This window comes from Zalophus californianus, chromosome 8 (assembly GCF_009762305.2).
Source record: "Zalophus californianus isolate mZalCal1 chromosome 8, mZalCal1.pri.v2, whole genome shotgun sequence".
NCBI lineage: Eukaryota > Metazoa > Chordata > Mammalia > Carnivora > Otariidae > Zalophus > Zalophus californianus.
In genome coordinates this window covers 88,077,599-88,094,629 of record NC_045602.1, presented here as the reverse complement: position 1 = coordinate 88,094,629, position 17,031 = coordinate 88,077,599, and the positions used below count along the sequence as shown (strand labels likewise).

The window sequence follows — 17,031 nt, the reverse complement described above, 5'->3', positions numbered from 1 at the left end:
CGGGGCTGCCTCATTGACATTGGGAAGCTCGAAAGATGTGGCATCAATAGGGGGAAAGGACTTCACCATCTTACTGTGAATGATTTGTCCTTTTCCTTCAGTGTGTACAACCCCAGTGTGAGCACTTGCCCTTAGGCAGTGTCTGGGCCAGGTGCTTACTGGAGGGGAAGCAAAGCAATCAGTTACCACCTGGTTGTGTGTCAGGTAATGCTGAAGGCCTTCTACGCTGACCTCTCCTAATGCTGATGCTATCTTTCTGTCCGCTGCAGCCAGCTCTGTCCAGTCTCAGCAGGTGTGCAGGAGGTCTGAGAGGTGCCAGAGTCCAAGGGGCTCATAGATGCATTTGCCAGTAATCCCACCAGGCTAGAGGCTCTGAGACAGGCACTCACTGGGTCAGGGGGTGCACCTCCTCCGGGGGGTTCTGGTTCACTGGCTGGGACACCCAGAGAGCTAATCAGGTTCTACTGGCAGATACTCCAGTGACTGATGTGAATGAAAATGATCGCTCACACACACTGAGCAAATCCATCAGTGAAAAGAACCAAACAAGAGAGGAGATTAAAGGCCCAAAATGGCCCAATATTGGAAAAAGAATGTTCCATTTCAAGTCATGCTGAAAACTCCCAAAGAAACTCAGTGGTCAAAATGGGCGGCTGGCTCTGAGAGCTCCTGATTCCCACAGCATATGTCTCATTCCTGCCTTTGGTGATGCTTGGATCATGCTTGGATCATGCCTGAATCATGGGCATGCCAAGTGGTCAGTATGTGCTTGTGTGACACCTGGCTCAGCCGCCTGCTCTGTCTTGTCTCTCCTTCCCTGCAGCTACTACATGTTGGAAAACAGACCCAGGAACATCTACGGCATGGTCTGCTACTCCTGCCTCCTGGCACCCCCCAACACCAAGGAATGTGAGTGCTCTTGTCCTTCCGTCCGAGCAGTACTGCTTCCCCACCATATCTCTCCTTACCCGGGGTTGTAGAAGGAAGCCAGTGCCCGCACCTGGACAGATGAACTACAGTGAGGGCAAAACCAAAAATGCTCCCGTGGGCTGGCCAGCCTGGCACAGGTCCCTGCAGGGAGGTTTGCTATAGCCAAGCTTAGTGAGAGACTTAGGTCAGTCACCTGCCACCTGGCGTGAGTTTTCTCATCTGTAACATGGGGTCACAAAAATCTGAACCCCCCCGCTCATGCAATTCATGGAAAAACCAATGAGATCACAGTTGCCAAGGTGTTGTACAAAGTCCTGCAAAGCGCTAGACGATTTTAAGTTCTCATACACATGTTTTCAAACCAGGTAAGGCCGAGGGAAAGGTGAGGAGCAGTCACAGTGAGTGAACCGGATTCCACGAAGCCCATGTGAGCAGCGAGGCTCACAAGTTCAGAGTCCCACCATGGGCTGTTTCTTTCGTGTTTTCATTCTCGTTGATTCTCACTGCATGTATCTGTGAGGAAGGGAACTCTGCTCCAGAGAATGTAGTGTGTGGTCACTTGGAGCTGTGGTCTGGAGAGATGCCATGGAGGTGGGTGGGCGGACAGCTGGTCCCTGGGCCACAGGAGACCTTCCTTGCTCTCCCCCAGCCCCACTTCCACTGCAGGGCAGAAGAGGGGCTGTGTGGGGACCCTGCCTCTCCGGGCTCTCTCAAAGGCCCCCACCCCATGTGCTCCCAATAATCCTGCCCAGGAGAATAGACCAAGGGCCTGCCCCTTAAGAGCGGTGGGAAGTGGGGAAGGAGAGCAGGAAGAGAGGTGGACTGCCTCTCCCTCTCCTTCGCCTTCGGGTTCAGGGGAAGGAGGTACCCAGGTAAGCATGTGTCAGGGCTGCCGGCAGGGAGGGGGGCACCCCCTCTTTCCTAGATTGCTTCAGTAGACGTGCCCGCAGTAACGGGTCCACGTGTCTTTAAAGCGGAGCTTTGTACCCAGCCACATGCTCATTAATTCACAAATTAGAGGAGGCCCAAGGGCTCTGGGCTGCCAGCAGGTCCTGTGGTGACGTCAGCCGCCGTACCACTGCCTCCTGCTGGGGGATCCCAGCCGATTCAATACCAGACAGTTCTGGGCTGGAGCCCTCACTGAGATGTCAGACACTCCCCACCGTGTTGAAAAGGCTCTGCCTGTGGAACCCGGAAAACAGCTCACATGTGAGGTTTGTCCCTGTGCGGGACTTCCATAACCTGGCTGGCTGGAGGGACACCTCCCTCCTCTCGCCATTTGATAGTGGGGTCCATCGCCTGAGGAGAGAAAGCAAAGCCCCTGAGCCCTGGACACTTTGAGAATGAGTGCATCCCTGCCCTAATCCCCAGCCCTGAATTGCTTAACTGAAAACCAGCTCCCAGTAAGGCCTCATAGCAGGTTCTTAGCAGCCAGATCTAGAAGAGGACAGCAAAACCATTGAAACTTAGAGTCAGGGTGCAAACCACCAGAGCTCTGTGTATCTGTATGGGGTATGGGGAGAGGCGACTGGCTAGGCCTTGTCGAGTGACATGGTGCATGGAGCCTGGGTCAGGGCCTCGAGTGTGGACATGAGTGTTACTCTCTCCAGCTATGGGCTCTGCACCTCCCCCTGCAGGCATCCTCAGGCCAGAGATCTTTTGACCCCAAACTCCTGCTCGGGAGCAGCAGATAGAACCAGAAAAGCTGGTTATGACCACAGCTTCCATGAAGACCCTGGGACTCAAACCCCCGGGGCTGCCCCTGACAGCGTCACCCCAGGAAAGCCAGGAACTGAGAGAAACCTCATGCATCATGACCCTGATGTCAGCTTGCTGCCCGAGCCCCACCAGGCACCTTCCTGAGGCTGCAGTCGGTGGTCAAGAGCGCCTTTGCCTCCAACCTGAGACACTTCCTCTGGTTTTGATGTGATTTCCCTAGGTCCTTGCTGCACGAAGCTACCCTGAGTCAATGAGTAGCGGACTGCAAAGCCATGGTCAGAGAACTTGGCACAGACCCTGGGGAAAGCATGCAGTGTGTGTATTTGGTCTGGGACAGCCAGGGGTGACGGGCAGCTCCCGGGAAGATGCCCGTGTGGGAGTGAGCCCCGGGTGCCCGGGTTGGGAGCTCCTCAGTAGAGAGGGCCGGTCGGGAGCTGCTTCAGCTCTCCCCTACCCTCAGGGGCACTCCCTGTCTCTCTCTGCGGCGGCTGCTTCCATCTTAGAAGAAGAGCTGCTTCTCTACGCGGCTCTGTGACGTGTTGGGCAATGGGGCCATTGGTTACAACCATCTTGCCTTTGGGCCAGTTGTCATACCTGATGAAAACAGAAGTTAGTGGAAGTTACTACGGAGCCTGGTACTCAGGGGCCCTAAAATACCCTACAAGCCTCGAAACCTCCCTCCGTGTCTGTTTCCTCTCCTGGACAATTGAGAAAATTATATCCTCTCAGTGTGTCAATAGGGCTGCCACATCCACGCCCCAAATACCTTGAGTACTGAAGACACAAAGCCAGTGTAAATGAGGACTCTTCTCTAAACCACTAGAGTGCAACAGGGAGGCCCCCAGACGCTCCGGGCACCCCTAGAGTGCTGAAGAGCCTTGAGAGAGGGGCCTCCCCTCCCCCCACCTCTTGTGACATGCCCCTCAGGAAAGCGTAGGGCTTCCTTCTGGATGCTGTGGTGAGAGAAGCCACTTCCATCCCATTGCTGTCTGTCCTGGAAATCAGCACCAGATGGAAGAGAAAGAAGAAGCCCTTCAGTTATTTTTCAGTGAAGGCAAAGAACAAGATCCACTTGGTGAACCAGCACTGTTTTTTTCTTTCCTGAGAAATAAAGTCCTGAGAACTCACGCCTGAGAGCTGTCTCATAACGGAATCCGTGTTGTGGCTTTGTGAGCATGGCTCCACCCCGGGTCTCCCAGGCCCACGTGGCCTGCACCTCACTTGCCGACCTCCTGTCCTCCGTCAGCTCCCCTGGGCCCACCTAGCAGGAGCCCTCCCTCACAGAGCTCTGGAGGGACCAGTGAGGCAGCTCTGGGCCTGGGGACTCACTTGTCCCATCAGCATCATGTTTATCATCACTCCTCTTCGTTTTTATTTTGACACCGAGCCCTGTGTCAGGCCCAGGACGGACTCACCTTTTGGAAAAGCCTGCTCAGGAAAGCTGTGGCAAGTTTCATTCAGATGCCATCGTGCAATGCCCAACAGTGATGCCACTCAAGTGTGAAGCTTTGGCATCCCCAAAGGCCAGCTGTTTCTAACACAGTGTTTCTCAAGCTGGAATGCGTACACCTGTCACCAGGGTCCTGTTAAAAAAGAGATCCTGGCGCAGCACGTCTGGGGTGGATGCCCAGACCGCATTTCCAGCAAGCTCCCGGGGAACCTCACTTTCAGCAGCGGGGTTCAAACGGCTCTGCCCGTTGTTCCAGGATCCGCCACTGGGGGGCGCTGGGCCGACGCAGCAGCCTGGGGGCACCCTCGCCAACAACTCTTAAGAATCAAGAAACAAACCACTCCTGAAAATCCAACCTACTTGCCCCATGCAGAGAGAATCCAAGCAGTCTTTAATACATATGGCATATTTATAAATTGTGTGGATTAACAAACCTCAAAGGCCCCGTAAATCCTGTCATCACACTGAACAAAAGTATTACTGCATTAAGCCACGTGCTTACAGTTCTCAAAATACTTTTGAGGAAAGTGGACGAACACCGTGCAGAGCCCGCCACCTCCCATACCTACTGTCCCAAGTCAGTGCTGCTCCGAACACACCAGTGAGCTAAGCAGAGGTGTGGCAATTTATGGCGATTTTCTGGGACTACAGTTTTCATTAACCCTGCCTTACTCCTATCCTGCAGGATCTCCTCTCTGCTTATTCAAAGCTAGGCTCCAGTGGGAGCATCATGCAGGGTAAGATGGATCAGTAGTTGACCACCCAACAGAAACAACAACTGAAGAACATTCTCATCTAATGATCTGTTCCAAGGAGGCCAAATGAACCCAAAACACAGGGCACATACTGGAGCAGAAGGAAACTGTCCAGACACCAAATATTCATGAGAGCAGAGCGGGGCCTGGAACAGGGAACTTCCCATGCAGGGAGCTGGTGGCCGTGGCATGCTGTCCTAGGGCACCTGTGCGCGGAGATAGACCTCCAATCATGCGGTCTTCCCGCCCACCCTCCCTCTCACTGTGGGATGTGCTCAGAACAGAACGTTCCCCTGGTCGGCTCAGGGATCACGGAACAGCCGAGCACACCCCGCCCAGCGCCTGCAGCTCAGGGCCCTTCAGTTGACACTGGCTGGAGCTCAGTTCAGGGAGAATGTCGTACACCAGGGTGGAGGCCCTGCTTGCCACCTGAGCGAGGACAGGAGCCGCCCACTGGGGGTGGTGGGGTGTGCGTTACCGACGTGCCCTGGCCCGCACGCAGTGTTTGCTGCTGGCACCTGGGGAGCAGCCCTGCCAGCCGGACGCAAAGGCATCTCGTGAAGTCAGTGTGCAGCCAGGCTGTTCTCATTGTTCCTCTCTGGACCACAGTCCTGGGCGCATGTGTGCCCCCAGCCCCTGTCCCCCAGCCTTGGCCAGCAAGCCCCGGCAGAAAGGGACAAGAAGAGACAAAGATGACAAATCCGCAAACAGAGCCCACAGTATTTTTTTTCCCTGAGGAATAGCTTAAGCTCCCCTGAGTTCCTTACCAAACAGATAGATTAGCTTTGTTTTCAGTGTCGTGTTTGCTTTTAAAAAGGAAAGCAGGTTCTGCTTGAAGCCCTGACCCATGTCAATTTCCCCACTTGACTGGATGCCTTGAAGCCTCCTTTGCCACACTGGAGGGGAACCGCGTGGTCTGCACACAGCAGAGCCTCCAGCCCCAGGGTGCCAGGCGCACAAGCCCTCACAGGGATGGGGGGAGGGGGGCGCACCTTCCCACCAGCACCTCCCAAGGGGCCACTGGTTCTGAGGCCAGGGGAGAAGGCTAAATGGAAAAGCAGAGAGTTGACGTGAGTTTAGGGGTAAAGGGCCCAAGAAAGCTTCTGTTTGTGCTCCAGAAAGGCAAAGAAACCTCTCTAAGCTCTGGTCACCAGCAGGGCCACTCCCTAGAACCGCAGGCGCCAGAAGACCCAGCAGAGGAAGCAGAAGAACTGCCCCTTCCAACTGTCATCGGCAGCGTTCCTGCTTCAGACACCCTCCCACTCCCAGGTCCCACTTTCCTGCTTCCCATGGCCTCAGGGGGCAGCCACTCCAGGAGAAAGTGGTGTGACCATGGGGCCCGAGAGCTGGGGCGGGGTGGGGGGCTGGGAGTAGGGTGGGCAGCCTCTGTTCTGAGCAAGTCAACTCTGCAGTCTGCATTCATTCAAGGGCAGCCCGTGCTGGTGAGCACTCGGGCCCCACGGGCAGGCCTGCTTGCACCCCTCAGCACACCTCTCTCTTATAGTGGGAGAGCTAAGAAGTGGTCCCGGCGACCAGCAGTTGAGAAAGAAGGAAAGAAGCAGGAACCACAGAACTCATGGTGCCCTGCGGAGGGTAGAGACCTCCCCGTCCATCGTGCAGTGCTCTGGGCCCACCAGCATCCACATCTGAGGCAGCCCCTCAGGAACAGAGACAGGTGAAGGGGCCAAGGCCAGGAGCTCCAGATAAGCTAGGTCCCTGGGCTCCAGAAGCAGCAAGTCCCCAGAGAGGAGACTTGCCTCTGGTGCTGAGAGCTCAGACTTGGCAAGACGGCTCCCAGCATGGGCTGGAAGCATGGCAGGGCGGCACCAGCAGCTCCCATGCTGGCCAACAAGCCTTCCTGGGCTCCCGGGCCAGCCCCGATCCTGGAGTTGCTGGGGAGGGTGTGTGCCTCACAGCCTTCAGTGCTTCCCCCACGGTACATGCGTTGTTTGAAGAGACTGCAGATGACATTTCTCACCCAGCAGCCAACAGTTAAATTCCCAGACAACCCAAGTGACCAATGGGGAGGCTCTGAGACCTATGGCACCTCACAGAAGTGCAGTTACCCCAGGAGCCAGTCCTTAGCCTGTCCCCGGGCCCTCCCAAGCTTCCCTTTATTTTAGTTGCAGATTTCTATTTGTGAAAGGGTGTAAGGAGCAGATGTTTCTGGCCCTGCTGTCCCGTGACCTTGTCTCCTTACTGGACGCAGATGTGTGGCTAATTCAGCAGGACTTGCCTCACCCGGTTGGCTATGGTCCCCGTCTCTGAGTTGCCCCATGCTGTGTGCACAGGTGGCTTTAGAAATACCAGCCACAGAGTGTGGTTTCTCCTGAGAAGTGTCTCTTAAAGAAAACGTCCCTGTTAGAGATGGTTCTCATGGAAGCCTGGAGGCCGGCTGACAAAGGTCCCGGAGTCAGCACCACTCCTCCTTGCTGGGAGGGCTGTGGGGACCACGTGTGTGACTTTGGGGAGGCCAGCTCACCCACCCTTGCTTGGGAGTGTGCAGGCCCACTTCACGGATTACTCCAGCACGAGTACGGACAAAAGCCAGACAGAAGGACACGTATTTGAAATAGGATCATTTTTATCAACAGCAAAACTCAAGTCCCACCTAAAGGAAGGTTGACCATCAGGATGCCGTGTTTTCTGTGACAGAACATTTTTGCTTTGTTTTAACCGAACAATTCCTTAGTGACAGAATTGGTCACAAAACCAGCTTCCATTTCACCCTTGCTAAAGTGATACTTTTTAAATAGAGAAGGGAAGTTTTATGAGTCACAGTTTTGAGGGAAAGCAAAGTTCATGTCTGCTCTTAAACTGTTTGGTCACAAGTATTTAAAAAAATGAATCACAGGAAAATCCTAAAGGAAAACACACCAAATTGTCAACCTCAGGTAGTGAGGCTATCAGTGATTCCCTTTTACTTCTTTCTTGTATTCCCTTTTTCTCCTGATTTTTAATAATGGCACATATTATTTTTATAACTAGAAAAAGTATTAAAACTACATTCTTATTTTATGTAACTGAAGAAATTTCTCAAGCATTATTTCCCCCCAGTCCTTCTGTATATATACACGGGCTTTTCTCATCTCTATAGATGGCCTATATTTTACCTCTATTCATAGAAAAATTGAGTTGGTGAGGCACCACTGTTTAGTCTCAGCAGATTTACCTATGTGTCTTCTCCCTGAAGAATAACACTTGGGAGGTCAGAGTGCTCTTTAGGGATTATGAAACATGCTAAGGAATGAAAGTGTCCCCTGTCCCGCCACCCCCTGCTGCAGGGCCTGTGTAATCTAGAATTCTAGATCCCCTGGCTCTGCGGCTGCAACTTGCTTTCCGTCCTTGAAGGTGGGGCTTGTCCAGGTCATCCCAGGGAACACGAGGTGACTGGGTTCCCCTTGCAGGTACAGGAGCCAGCTCTGGAGTCTCTGCCAACTTCCCCAGCACCTCTGGCAGCAGCACCCTCTCTCCCTTCCAGCACGCCCACAAAGGTAAGGACCGTGCTTCTGCAGCTAGCCAGCTGTTACAAGTAACGCGCTTGGGTGAAAGCGAAGAGGGAGGCTGGGAGCAGCTATGAGGAATGGCAGCGGGGGCTCCTCAGTGCCCCCAGTAGCGGGAAGTTGGTCGTGATGTCTGCAAGGAGTGGAAGCGATCTCTCCATGGGCGCCTGGGGTCCCTTAGAACACACTGGCAAGAGGGCGCCTGGGTGGCTCAGTCGTTAAGCATCTGCCTTCAGCTCAGGTCATGATCCCACGGTCCTGGGATCGAGCCCCGCATCGGGCTCCCTGCTCCGCGGGAAGCCTGCTTCTCCCTCTCCCACTCCCCCTGCTTGTGTTCCCTCTCTTGCTGTGTGTCTCTCTGTCAAATAAATAAATAAAATCTTAAAAAAAAAAAAAGAACACACTGGCAAGAAAGGCACATCCTGGAGCCTCAGGGTGGTGCTCAGGGCACAGGTGGTTGCGTGGCAGAGAACAAGTTTCCCGGCCATGGCTGGGCCACAGCCATTCTGTTGCTGGCTTTCAGATCAACCTGCAGAGCCCAACACTTTAATATTCGTTTCTAAGAACTATATTTTGCTCCCTGATCCCTTAGGGATGGAAAGGCTTTGAGGAGGGTGGAGGCCCCTGAGGCCCCCGTCTCTTTCAGATCAAGGCCTCACGCTGGTCCCTGCTACCATCAGGCTGTTTCAGTGCCATCCATTATTTAAGCATTTTTAAGGCCCAGGTCTCAGTGAGGTTCGGGGGCCCTTTGGAGTCCCACAGTGCACTCAAGCACGCTAGCCTCAGCGTCACCCCCAAACCTGACCCTGCACATTCACAGAGCATCAAAGCTGGAAGACTTTGCTAGGACATAAGAGTCTCATTTCCACCAGGCCCCGAGTGGGGGGCGGGGAATAGCGCACAACTCAGTGAATATTAAAGCACTTATATCATCCATACCTGGCATCCAAATGATGATTTCTTCAGACACACCCCACCCGGGAGGACAGGCGTGGAAACTGGCAGCGCTGGGGCTACGAGCTCTGGTGCCTCTTTCCAAAATGGCCTCAGCCTCCTTCAGCGGGTCCCCAGTGTTTTAGATCTTGTCCCTTTCCTGTGGGAATGGTAGGTCACCTGGATCCTGCCTCGTGAGGGCCAGAATCCTGTTTGTTAGTTCAGAGAATGAGAACAAGCAGCAGGGCATTGCACATGTTGACGACAGGCATTATTGGGGAAAACAGCGAGAGCCCCCTGAGGAAGGGACCCCCGTGGTGAGGTGACAGAACAGAGGAAGAGGTGCGGCAGCCCCTTCACCACCTTTGCCCTGGGAGTCTGATTATGACGCTTAGGTTGAAATTGCATGAGACACAGGATGGCGCCAAACCAAGAACAGAATCTCTGGCCCTCCGAGGTAACTTCTGCTTGGATGGAACTGTCTTCAGGACACTTGCTCGTGGGCTTCTTCCTCTCTGCATCCCAACTCACCCAGGGTTCCCAAAGTAGTAACACCAAGAGCGAGCACCTCAGGAACAACTGAGCAAACCCGAAGCATGGTGTTCCAGATAAGTCTGGATCAGCCTCAGTTAAGGCCAGCCATGATGGTCAAGGCAAACCTGTAGGGTTTGGGATTCTGAGGGTCCCCTGGAAGTGTCCCCTGCCACAGGCACCGGGGTCTTCTCAGAGGGTGGATTCTGTGGGGCTCAGGGGCACCTGTAGGGAGTCCTGAGCCCCATGTTGCCCTCTCTCCCTGTCTCCAGCAGAGCTCTCAGGCCAAGGGCACCTGGCCACAGCCCTGATCATTGCCATGTCCACCATCTTCATCATGGCCATAGCCATTGTCCTCATCATCATGTTCTACATCATGAAGACAAAGCCTTCTGCTCCAGGTGACTGCTCCCCAGTGCCCCCACTCCCTCCCACAAACGCTTGCTCGCTGACGGTTCCGTTCTGTCAGCTTACCCAGTGCATGAGTCAGGCTCCTCACACCCTTGCGTTTCTCCAACCAGCCTGCTGTACCAGCCACCCAGTGAAGAGCGTGGAAGCCCAAGTGAGCAAGGAAGAGGAGAAGAAAGAGGCCCAAGGTCTGCAGACCGAACCCCCACAGCACGGGTGTCCATCCCAGGGTGGAGATTGTGTGCCCCGTTCGCCAACACCTGGAAGCCTGGCCTCCCGACTGCTGGTGCTCTCATGCCACCCAGAACAGGGCTGCAGGAAGAGGCGTCGGGGCCCCCACATCGCGCCCTGGGCGTGGTGTGGCTTAGTCACCGGGCAGGCCTGCTAAAGAGGAAGTGAAGGGAAGCAAGAAAGGATGAGTTCAGAGCCAGGGACTGACTCCAGCTCCCTTCCCCTCACCCTCATTCTTCCCATTTACCTGCAGACAGTGTGGTGATTTTCTCTGAGAAGGACGAATTCGAGAAGCTGACCACAGCTCCAGCCAAGACTGTCAAAAGGTAAGTCAAGCCAAAGCAGCCACTCGTCGTGGGGTGGAGCAGCCCCCAGCGCTAGGTGAGGTCAGGGGTCCTCTTGGGGTCCTGAGCAGAAAGGGGAGTGCCAGATGGGGAGCATCCCAAGAAGCCTGGCCACTGGCCTGGAGGCTCCAGAGGGAGCAGGACCCCGGGACGAGCAAGGCAGGAGAGTACCAGGCCTCAGCCTCACCTCTGACCTGATGCAGGGGCCAGGCAGTGTGAGGGGCAAGTGGTTAACACCTTGCTCCAAGGCCAGCTGCCCCCCCCGTCCCACCTTCCTCTTCAACATCCACCCTCTGTGCGCAGACCCGAAGCTTGTGAGTGTCCCCTTCTTCTTCAGCAGCTCCCCATGGCCAACAGCAACACTGGTGTCACTAGGCTAAAACCAGAACTAGTTTCCCTAAATGCTGGGCCGCGTTGGTAATGATGATGGCTAGGGAACATTCGGTGCTAGGTCTGTGAGTGCCCACGCACAAGGTGCTAGTATTACCCCTGATGGTGGAAAGCCGAGGTTTGGAAGCTGTCATGTGCCTGAGGTGACACATCCAGGAGTAGCAGGGCCGGGGCACCAGACCAGGCCGTCTGGCCCCACAGCCCATATTGTACAGGCTCCAGACCAACCACTAACACTTGTGAAGTAAGACTTCTTAAAGAAGAATTTTGACATATGAGATTTTTACCATATTTAGCGCACATTAGGATGTAGAATCAGCCCTGGCTTTAATAACTAGGGCAGAGGGAAGTGAACTTTTCCTTTGCCCCCTTACATGGTCATTTGGACTTGGTCCTGCTTAGGTTACACAAATCCACCCCATGGTGTCAGTCCCCTGTCTGGCCTCTACCCCGTTGGCCATTCCAGGACCCCATTGTGCCTACATTGTGGGTGGGACACAGAGGCCATGGGGGGCCCCAAACTAATTATAGGAAGGGCAGAGGAGCACTGTCTCCTGGCCTGCAACCTTCCCAAGGTGGGTGAACTCTTGCAAAGCCTTTCATTTGTAGGAATGATCATGAATCCAGATGTTTGTGTAGAGCTTTGGCATTAATCAAGCACTTCCAAAGGTGTTACCTCATTTAGAAAACTCCAGCATCTCTCAAGACCCCTATTGCAAGGGCAGGAAGCAGACTTAAATCATGAAATCTGTGCATGCTGGGAAAGAAAAGAAAAAGTGGGGGTCCCCCTGGGCAGTCCCTTAGATGGCGGTCATTTCCTGGGAGTGCCTCTGTTCCCCGTGTCAGAGCCCCGGACCGGGCCGGGCTGCGGGGGCTGGCTCTGCAGTGTGCCTCCCTGCGGACGAGTTTCTCCTCCACCCTCCCAACTGTGCAGCCCTGTCTTGTGGCAGCCTTCTGGTCCTCCAGGCTTTGCTCTTTCTCAAAAGTAGGAGACAAGAGTACTCAAAGGGCAGGGATGTGTCCTGTGACTTAAGTTTCATCTAAAGACTGAGGGAAAGGGGGAATTTGGAAGAATATTTGGAAAAATAATACTTGTTTCATATGCAAATGTCAAATGAAAACCGGGCAATCGTGCTATAAAAGGCAAGGCACAGAGCTCCTCTCCCCTCTGTCTGCTCCTAGGCCTTAGGGAAAGGACCTGGGGCCATCAGTGTTCTCTGGGGACAACCGTGCTTTTGTTCCTAGCCTGCTGTCGGGGTGGGGGGTGGGGGGGAGACAGCGGCAGGGCAGCCAACTCCGAGCAAGGCCCTGAACCTACTGGGCCTCACCTTCATACGGCCTCTAGGGTTGCTTTTGAGTGTGGGCTTCATTACTGTAACCCAGCGACTAGAAAAGAATAATTCTTTGTAAGTCGTCAGCCAGACCACAGGAAGCGAACAGGATGCCTAAAAAAAGAATGTTGTTTTTCAGCTATTTGGAATGATTTTGAGAGTTTAAGCTCCAACCCACATGTGCCTAGGGCTGTGGACTGTGAGCTGTGGTGGAATGTGGGCCCACCTGGCTTCTGGGGGGAGCTCCCGAAGCCCCTCTTGCAGCTTGCTGTGACCCCACCTACAATGCACACATTTCAGCCAGGTCACCCCCTAGTCAAGATGGGGGCTCCCCAGGCAGGCTCATTCAGCTCTGTTTGGGGTCGTTGCAGAGAACTTGCACAGATTCAGTGCCGGCCACATAAACCTGTTTGCATTTAGAACAATGCTGAACTTGGAGCTGGCCTGCATTAAAAATAGGAAGCTGAGGGGAGCCTAGGTGGCTCAGTCATTAAGTGTCCACCTTCGGATCAGGTCATGGTTCCAGGGTCCTGGGATCGAGCCCCACATCGGGCTCGTGGCTCAGCGGGAAGCCTGCTTCTCCCTCTCCCACTCCCCCTGCTTGTGTTCCCTCTCTCTCTGTGTCTCTCTCTGTCAAATAAATAAATAAATCTTTAAAAAATTTGATATACTGATTTTTTTCACTTGATAATTAGTCCTAAGAGGGGACATAATACATTTATATTACCAGTGATGGTTTCCAGGTCTCCAACTTATGAGTAAATCATTTTCCAAAAGTTTGTGTGCATGCATGTGTGGGTGTGTGTATGTATGCGTGTGATTGTTTAGAATTAAGAAAGCATTGTTCTGGGGCGCCTGGGTGGCTCGGTTGTTAAGCATCTGCCTTCGGCTCAGGTCATGATCCCAGGGTCCTGGGATTGAGCCCCGCATCCATCGGGCTCCCTGCTCAGCAGGAAGCCTGCTTCTCCCTCTCCCACTCCCCCTGCTTGTGTTCCCTGTCTCGCTGTGTCTCTGTCAAATAAATAAATAAAATCTTAAAAAAAAAAAATAGAAAGCTGGGACATATTCAAGAAAGCTTAACTGAGCTGGGTTGGGGGAACAGACGAACAGATGCTGTCCTCCTCCCTGATGAACCCCAACCGCGTGGGGCTCGAGAGACACCTTGTGAGTCCTCTCACAGGACACCTGCAGGCCCCGCTGCATGCAGGTCATTCATTGGGAGGCGTAGCGAGTGCGGCATGTCTCTCTCACCTCGTGCCCAGGAGCTGCTCAGTAAAAGCTTGGGGAACAAGTCCCTGCATTCCCATCAATCGATCCATCAATCGTCTTCCCACTGGGAAAATGTGTCGGGGCCGCTGCTAACAAACACCCTCCTGTTCCCACAGTGAGAATGACGCATCATCGGAGAACGAGCAGCTGCTGAGCCGGAGCATGGACAGTGACGAGGAGCCTGCCACTGACAAGCAGGGCTCCCCAGAGCTGTGCCTCTTGTCCCTGGTTCACCTGGCCCGGGAGAAGTCGGCAGCCACCAAGTCAGCCGGGGTGAGGCCCTGGCACTGCTCTTCACACGCTTGTTGGAGCCCCGGGAGGCGGAGACAGGAGGCTGGCCCACCATGCGGGACCCTAGATAGAGTGGCAGGCTTAACACAAGATAGCAAAAAAATAGGAAACTTATCTCTGTATTATCTAGCTTTATAGAAGAAAATGAAAGTAAGCCAAAAGAAAAGTTAAAATTGCTTGGAATACCGTAAGACAGAAAAAAACCTTTGTAAATATACTGGCATGTGTCCAAGCAGACCAAAAAATATATATATATACACACACACGCAGTGTACACACTCACACATACATACACACACCCATAGTGTACACACATATACACAATATGCCCCATTTTTGCATGTAAAATTGCCCAGAGGGCTTGTCACCCAAAGCAGGCCACCTGGGAACGTGCCGCAGTGGGGCAGGGCGCTCAGGCAAAAGAGCACAGCACTGCCCAGGCTGCCTGAGCACATAGCGCGTGGTTCACTGGCCGCCTGACCCAAGCATAGGTCAGCGTGTTGCTAGGTAACATTGCTAATGGGGAAAACATCCCCGCTTGGGAAGCCGGATCTGGCTTAGGTCTGGACAGGGATGACACGCTCTAGGCTGCCCTGAGTTCAGGGACATCTGTGATGGTACCCATCACTTGCAGGGACCCTGGAGGCCCAGGGAGTTGTTCTGAGGGGTATTGGCTCCCTTGGGGAGTGGTACCTTTCAGCCAGGATCCAGCATGGGCCTCATGTGTGCTCTGGGAGAAGAGTCTGTGGATGGCTGCAGACACAGCCACAGCATCTCAGGCGCCCGCTGGCCAGCTGGGGTCCCCGCCACTCACCCTCCCACACGGACTGATGCCAGGTGTCTTGTGAGCCTGAACGTCCAATGGAGCCGAAGAGCAGCCCCACCTCTGTGCACACTGAAGGGGTCGAATTTCCTGATGAGATGGTCATGTGAGGGCGCCAGTCAGGAGACAGTAGCTGCCGACACTGGGATGGAGAACTTGCGTTTTTGTGGGCTACCACTTCCTCTTGTTCTGAAAATTAACATTCTCTTCCCTTTTCCCATAGATTCAAAGCCGAAGGAAAAAGATATTGGATGTCTATGCCAATGTGTGTGGAGTTGTTGAAGGTAAGCATGGACATGCTGTTTGGGGACACATACCCCAGATTTCCCCAACTGTCAACATGGAGGAGGTGGCTCTGGCAGGAGTCCTGAGGCCCCGCGGGGGCCGAGAAAGGCCACCCACCCCAGTTTGTCATGTTCCTCATCCCAGCGGCTGGCGAACCCACCTCAGGTGTGGAGGGACGTGGAATTTGGCGCCAAACTATTTAAGGCCTTTTCCCTGGCACTCCGCAAGGTCCTTTCCCTCACAGGACAAGGAGATAACACCCAGCCAGCCCTGGGTCAGGGCCTCCCTGGAGGACCGTGGAGTCAGTAGAGAACAGTAGTGGAAGGAGCCAGTGTCCCCCAGTGTCCCCCAGATGCTGTCTCCGCACTGGTGTTTTCAGTCACTTACCCGGTTATTAGGTGGCCTTGCCCTTTCCTTAGGTCCTGGTCCCCCTCCTCAAAGATGCTTCCCAAGCAAGCAGAGTCAGGCTGTCTCACAACTACACTCTGGGTATGGGAAGCAAGATTAGGAATAAAAGCATTTCAGCCTGAAACCAGAATCCACAGTCCCCATTTCTTCCAAATCTAGGCTCTAAATTACCTTTGTATCCACCCAGGGGACAAAACCCCTCATCACTGAGGTTAGAGAATGTTCCCCAGCTAATCAGGCCACTCGGTCTCGGTCCTGGTCTCACTGGCGTCCCTCCTTGGACTTCTGGGTCTGCCCCAAGCAGGAGTTGTGGAACCTGGGGGCCTCTCATTTCTCCGCAGAGGTGGAGCCCAGCACACCAAGCCCAGGGCAGGCTTGCTGGCTGAGTGCTCCTTTGGACAGAAATAACTTCCGGGGGCCAAGAACTCGACTTGGCTGCCTGTTGAAATGCAGCATCTCTCCATAACTACACATGCCCCATGTCTGATAAGCCTGGCATGGCTGCCCTGTGGAGGATGATCTGAGATTTGCATTCCATCACCCTGGAAAGCTCTTCTCTGTCCCAAAATATGTCTTGGCTTTTAGAGCCCATACTCCTGGGACAGTGGTTTTCAAATTAATTTCAGGAACCCCAGAGGAAAGAGGAGCTTCTCCAGTGAGACTGGGAGGGTGAAGAGTGTGAGCTCCATGTGCTTGGCCACCCTCTCACAGCCTGGGGTGCTCAGTGTGCTTATCAACCCTTGGGGACACTCACATCTCCAAGGCAGAGAACCTCAGACCAGCAGTGCCCAGCCCTGGGGGAATAGTATATACTCACCCAGAGTTTTCCACTGTCTCCCCTCTGCCCAGCCACCCCCCCCAAAGGCCCCAAGATCCTGATGTAATTTGGCTAGGATGAGTCTCCAGCATCAATTTCTTTTGTTTGTTTTCAATTAACCTTGTAATTCTGAGATCACTGCAGATTCACATGCAGTGGTAGGACACTATACAGAGAGTTCCTGTGGACCCTTTACTCAGTGTCCACCAATGAGACCATCTTGCTCAATCAATCTGAAAGTCACAATCAGGACATTGATACCTGAAGACAGAGCCCATTTCCTTTACCACAAGGATCCCTCTCTATACCCTTTTACAGCCTCACCCACTTCCCCACCCCAACCTCTCCTTAGCATCTGGCAACCATTAATAGTTCTTCATTTCTACAGTTGTCATTTCATGAACATTAAGTGGACTCATGCACCATGTAACCTTTTGCCAAAGGCCCTTTTCCTCCACATAATTCCCCACAGATTCATGCAGGTTGTTGTGTGTGTTGTAGATTTTTCCTCATACCCCTGAGTACCTGCCCACATTGTGGACGAATCACAACTCGTCCAAGTGTTCATCCATTTAAGAACATCTTGGTTGTTTCCAGGGGCTATTTATGAATA

The 17,031-nt window shown here is 53.7% G+C and overlaps 1 protein-coding gene across 6 annotated transcripts in view; it reads left to right on the top strand.

Moving 5' to 3' along the window:
• The window catches only part of EDAR (ectodysplasin A receptor), a 94,015-nt gene that overhangs the window by 66,776 nt on the left and 10,208 nt on the right, over positions 1-17,031 (top strand). For 2 of the 6 annotated variants that reach the window (XM_027622340.1, XM_027622342.1), the window contains 7 exons: positions 824-909; positions 8,262-8,348; positions 10,094-10,222; positions 10,343-10,417; positions 10,714-10,786; positions 13,911-14,067; positions 15,132-15,192. In XM_027622340.1, coding sequence (XP_027478141.1) covers positions 824-909; positions 8,262-8,348; positions 10,094-10,222; positions 10,343-10,417; positions 10,714-10,786; positions 13,911-14,067; positions 15,132-15,192 — 668 coding nt within the window. Of the gene's footprint in view, positions 1-823; positions 910-8,261; positions 8,349-10,093; positions 10,418-10,713; positions 10,787-13,910; positions 14,068-15,131; positions 15,193-17,031 lie in introns of all 6 variants that reach the window. The other 4 variants (XM_027622339.1, XM_027622336.1, XM_027622341.1 and 1 more) reach the window with 3 other exon arrangements.